Here is a 6166-nt window from a genome sequence, read left to right as displayed (position 1 = left end):
AACTAAAGCCATTAGCAAGTGATTAAGTCATTGCTGGCTAGATCTTACTTCATTTAGGAAAAATAGGATTTCGCTATATTACCCAGGGTGGCATACAGCTCAAGATCCTCTAGCCTCAGTTTTCCAGACTGCTGAGATGACAGGTATAGGTACCACAACCTGCTTTTCTTACCTATGTCTTAACCAGACAGCTTAACTAAAACTAAAATGTGCCCCCTATGTTCTATCTGAAAACCTTCATTTCCTTTTCACGAGCAGATTTGAGAGTAAGTCTAAAACTGCTTTCTGTTGTTAGTAAGAGAAAAGGAAGTCATTTATATATCAACTATGGTGGATATATCAAGACCTGGTCTGAAAAATCCATGAGTGCTGTGCTTGTACTTAGGAAGTACAAGGCCATCAGGTCAATCTTTAGCACAGACAACAAACAAATATCTAACGAACATTTTACATAAATATACTGTGAAAGTGCAAAGGCATTAGATTTTAACCTTTGGGATAGGCTGTATGAGAAAATGAGAATATCCTTTTTAAGAACATCTAAATTTGAAGGAAGACAGGATAGCTCAGAAAAAAAGAAAATGCATTCATGATTCAAGCAATAACAGCAGAAGGTCCTGCTTTTAAAAATTACAGAAAAGGATAACCACCATTCATTCAAGCACCTACCTTTGCTTTCTTTTCTGGGCTTGGTGGGAGTTCCTTGTTTGGTGGGGTAGAGATGTCATTTCCTGACACACCCACAGCAGTCTTTTCTTCTTCTTGCCTGGCTATTCCTACAGAGAGTCAATGGGAATTAGCCTAAACAAATGTGTTTTCACAACCATTTCAAACGTCGAAGGCTCAGCTGAGAGCCCTGCAGGGCGATACTGCTGAGGATGCAGTGCTGAGGAGGTTGGCCTGCGCTCCCCGGATCACAGCAATTCTAGGAGCATTTCTGTGCTCAAGCAAGCCAAGGAGGAGTCCCCGTGATGACTGGTGGGAGAAAACAGCCTTAAAAGTTTGGTCTCTTTTCCCTTGACACCAACAAAGAGCTTCTGTCACCTAAACACCTACTCCCTGAAAACAAAGGGGACAAAAAGCCCTTCTGCTATAGTCTATCCCTGGAATAAAGGTTGCTGAGATGGGGCAAACGCCAGCTCATTTGATGTCTGGCTTTACTTCCTTTCCCTCTACTGTAGAGAACCACTTACAGAAGGTGAGATTAGGCTGCTCTAGTTCTAACAGTGACCTAGATTTCCAACACGGCTGAGACCCACAGGAAATAAAAGTCATCAGCCTAAGCTAGCAAAACTCCTCTCCATAGAGGAGATACTTCAGATGCTAATAAGTGTTACCTAGTAGCGCTATGATACTAAGAAATGTGGAGCCCTTATGTGGAGAAGATTTTCTGACTGGTACAAAATCTGAAACCACAAAAAGTTTAAAGAAAAGGAAAGTCATAAAATCCAAAGGCAATTGCTAAACAAAAGAAGATAATTGACCCTCACATCATATACAAAGAGATTATATAAATAACTCCTACAAACCAGGAGTCTTGTTTTGTTAAAAGATCTCAAGTAGCCAGGGTTGGCCTAGAAATCACTACATATATGAAGATGATTCTGATTTTCTTGTCTTCACCTTCTGAGTGCTGGGATTACAAAGTTGTACTGTTACCTTTATGTGATGGCAACCTAGGCTTTGGGGATGTTGGGTGTGCATAGTATCACTTGAGCTACAGGCCCTGTATTTGCTTCTTTTTTTGAAGACAGGCTCTCATATAACATATGCTGGTCTTGAATTCCTGATCCTCCTACTTTAATCCATTGAAAGATGTGATTACAGGCCTGAGCCATTATACCTAGGCCCAGTTATCACTAAGTCTTTTAAGGTCAACAATTCAAAAGAAAATGAGTCAAAAGAATACGAAAGTAATTCCTAGAAATACTAATGTCCTTTGAAAACATGAAAAGGTGAGCCAGGCACAGTAGCACATGCCTATAATTCTAATAATGGAAAGACAGTAGCAGCTAGAGTTCAAGGTCAGATCTAGCTACATAGTGAGTTTGAGGACTGTCTGGGCTATATGAGATCTAGTCTCAAAAACCAAAGAATAAGACTAGAGAGATTGCAAAGGTTAAGAGCACCAATCTGTCTTGCAGAGGACTTAGGTTTGATTCATAGCACCCATGCTGTGGCATATAGATCAGGTTCTAGTGGATCCATGTGTACCACATACACATGATACATAGAAGCAAAAACACCCATGAAATAAAAATAAGCAAATCTTAAAAGCAGAAAGACAAAAAAGGTGACATTTTCTATCTTAGATCCTCTTTTTTTGCTATTATAAGGACTTTCAGAATTTTTAAAATTATGTTTTGAAATTCATTGCTTTGTACCCCTTGCTCAGTAGTTGCTGTTAGTACTGAATGTCTAACTGAAAGAGAACTGCCTCCTGAGTGCTGGGATAAAAGGTGGATGCAACCACACACGGCTTAGTTTCTTGACTCTTTATACTACTATCTTTTGCCAAATCTAGCACATTTGGTGATGATTTCGTGAAACAGTCATTGAGTTTTACACCCTCTTTCTGCTCTAGACTCTGAGGGTAGCAGCGATCAATGCCCAGGTTTTTTCATTATTAAGCCTTGTCCTTCCGAGAATCTGCTATTCTTTTCCAGTCATTCTTCACTATTATTCACATGATTGAACTGAATAATTTCTACTCATTTTGCCAAATTCACTGATAACCCTTAAGGATGGAACCCAGCACAAGTGTCCTACTGCTGAGCTATACACATCCATCCCTATCTTTGATTTGCTGACTGCACCCCATTTTTACTATTTTAAATTTTTAAACATATTTATTTATCTATATGATGTATATGCGTTTTCTGTCTGCTTGTAAGTCTGCACACCAGAAGAGGGCATCTAAGCTTATAACACTTATAACACTTATAGACAGTTGTGAGCCACCATGTGAGTGCTGGGAATTTAACTCAGGACCCCTGGAAGAGCAGCCAGTGCTCTTAACCATTAAATCATCTCTCCAGCCCCTTGTTTTAATTTCTTCTTTCTTTCTCTTAGCGAAAAAAGGTTTCAATTCTGTAGGGCAGGTTGTCTTTGAAATCATTATTTCAGCAGGAAAACCTGGAATATGTGGTCTCCTGAGTCCTGGGATTACAAATGTGTACTGTCATGCTGACAAAATTTTACAAGATGTACAATTAACATTTGGTCATTTTTTAATAACTTTTGAGATTTTCTAATTTTCCTTTTTCTTTTCAAATTTTATTTAAAACCATTTTCGGGGCCTGGAGAGATGGCTCAGAGGTTAAGAGCACTGGCTGCTCTTCAACCATCTGTAATGAGATCTGATTCTCTCTTTTAGTGTACAGGCAGAACACTATATACATAATAAATAAATATTAAAAAAATCTTTAGGGAGTCCGGGCGGTGGTGGCACACGCCTTTAATCCCAGCACTCAGGAGGCAGAGGCAGACAGATCTCTGAGTTCAAGGCCAGCCTGGTCTACAAGAGCTAGTTCCAGGGCAAGCACCAAAACTACAGAGAAACCCTGACTCGAAAAACAAAACAAACAACAACAACAACAAAAAACAAAAAACCTTAGAGGCCTGCAAAATGGCTTAATAGATAAAATCATATGCCCTGAAACCCAACAACCTGAGTACAATCCCTAGGAACACCTGATGGAAGGAGAGAATGGAGTCCTTCAAGTTGTCCTGTGGTGGCCGGGCGGTGGTGGCGCACGCCTTTAATCCCAGCACTCGGGAGGCAGAGGCAGGCGGATATCTGTGAGTTCGAGGCCAGCCTAGTCTACAAGAGCTAGTGCCAGGACAGGCTCCAAAGCTACAGAGAAACCCTGTCTCGGAAAAAACTAAAAAAAAAAAAAAAAAAAAAAGTTGTCCTGTGGTTATCACATGATGCTCACAACTACCCAAATGCTCAAATCCCCAAGTAAATAAATGTAGTAAAGTGGCTCTGAAAATAAATAATTTACGACTTTTATTTTTGATGCACACTGTGTGTGTGTGTGTGTGTGTGTGTGTGTGTGTGTGTGTGTGTGGTATGAGAGTGCTAGCTCATGCATGCCACTGTGTGCCTGGAGAAAGGTCAGATGACAACCCTGGTTCTCTCCTTCCACCTTGTGTGTGCCAGGGACAGAGCTCAGGTTGCCAGCAATGTCTTTATCTACTAAGTAAGACATCTCATTGGGCTTTGTTTTGTTTTTTAAGAAAACTTGTAACTGTGTTAAAGCAACTTTTTGATGTCTGCTTTAAAATTCTAATACTGTATTGGAGCAGGCAATCACTCTCCTATATTTAGCATGTAGGTTCTGGCTAAGTTCAAGTGGAATTTAGTATTTAGAGCCCTAGCAATAAATTCTGACCTGCTGTGTCCTTTTGGCCCTACTGAGGCTCTCAATCCACATTGCTATTGCTTGAAGAATTGAAAGCAATTCCTTGGGTTACTGAACATTCCTAGTACTAGGTAGGAGCTAAGTAACAATGTACCCCCTCCTGGGAACAAGAAAGCAGCTCCTGGACTGCTCTCTGGCATGTGGGATGGGCTGCTGTTCTATTTGGTTGGCCTTGTTCTGCTGCTGGGAAGGAGGTAGGAAAAAACCCTCAAAACTGTCTCTGGGTAGAAAGGACTGTCAGACAAGTAGCTCATAGACATCCATAACACAGATACTTGGTGATGACGGGGGACGGGTGGGCCTCCCTGCAACTGCTACCACTGTGAATGGGACAGGTGACAGCTGCTTCTGCTGAAAATGCAGCAGTGTCAACACCTCCACCATCACAGGCAGACTGCCCAATTCTGGGTGTATGGAGGAAAACAGGGTTTCAACTACGATTTTACTAGACTTCCTTTTTTCGTTCGTGTGTGTATATGATACGGGGGTATCAAGGTGTACATGTGGAGGTCAGGTGACCATTTTAGGTGTCTGCCTCCCTGTCCCATCAGCCCTTTCTAGTCCTTCTTTGAGACTGAACCTGTCTCTTTCATTCTCTTCTTCTTACTACTACTATCGCCTAGTTTGCTAGAATTCTAGGTGCAGGCCTCTCCAGGGATACAGAAGAAATAAAGAAATATCATTGGGAACCCACTGCACTATTCCATAGAAACTGAGATTCACAATAGAACTGCTATACTACGAAAGTTTGATTTTCTATATCCCAGGATGGCCTTAAATTCGCCATCCCCCTGCCTCAGGCTCCTGAGTCACTAAACTTCCTGCATCAATCATCATGGTGGAAATACAATTTTTTAACCACCCCACCTACTATGAACAGGGCAATATCCTGATGTAAACGACTTTGGGCTGGGCTGTTTGCTGTCCAATGGCAGGGAACACAGTAGTTAGCAATCAAGAAATTTTTCAGTACAGCATTTCAAACTTAGAAGACTTGAAGATATCCATTTCTAAGTATTTTCCCCATTTTTCCTCCTAGATGACAACAAAATAATTCTCAGACAGGCAGAAAAGGAGCAACAGAGAATCCCCAGCGATACACATTAGCTACAGCCTGAATGTACACATCCTTAAGTTGGTTTCCATCAGAGTCTTCTATGCCCTGAATATAAATAAATAGTCTTTAAAATGAACAAGGCCATCTTGGTTTTGAACTACTTTCTCCTTCTCACTGCTTCTCTCTTTGTTAGGCAATCACTCTGAACTAATAGAAATCCTCCTGACTCAGTCTCTCAAGTGCTGGGATTAGAGGTATGCACCTCCACACCCAGTACTGGCCTCAAGCCTTTGTTTACATGGGTTCCTTTATCTGGAACTTTTTACCTCTGAACTGTCAGCAATTCTATTTTTAAAAACCCAGGATTAAATGTCTTCCCCTAAAAAATGTTTCATGAGTCACAATCCCACTAAGCCCTTGACTAGGTGGTTTAGTTGCTTAAGGACAGTGACAATTTCTGGTGACCAGACAGTGACTGACAAAAGGTAGGCATATTAATCAATTACCCTTCATAGCTTAGGGCCAGGATTCAGACATTCATAAGTGAAGGAGTTAGTGCATTTGTCAGTTATTTAGAATGGTTTTCCTGCCGGGCGGTGGTGGCGCACGCCTGTAATCCCAGCACTCGGGAGGCAGAGGCAGGCGGATCTCTGTGAGTTCGAGACCAGCCTGGTCTACCAAG

At 41.4% G+C, this 6166-nt stretch overlaps 1 protein-coding gene across 7 annotated transcripts in view; it reads right to left on the bottom strand.

Moving 5' to 3' along the window:
• Map4 (microtubule associated protein 4) overlaps positions 1–6166 on the bottom strand; it is a 137373-nt gene that overhangs the window by 20966 nt on the left and 110241 nt on the right. For all 7 annotated transcript variants that reach the window (XM_013346523.2, XM_005347973.3, XM_013346524.2 and 4 more), the window contains one exon: positions 670–776. In XM_013346523.2, the coding sequence (XP_013201977.1) occupies positions 670–776 (107 nt within the window). The remainder of the gene's footprint in view (positions 1–669; positions 777–6166) is intronic.

Source organism: Microtus ochrogaster, chromosome 5, assembly GCF_000317375.1.
Source record: "Microtus ochrogaster isolate Prairie Vole_2 chromosome 5, MicOch1.0, whole genome shotgun sequence".
Lineage (NCBI taxonomy): Eukaryota > Metazoa > Chordata > Mammalia > Rodentia > Cricetidae > Microtus > Microtus ochrogaster.
This window is presented reverse-complemented; position numbering and strand designations above follow the sequence as displayed.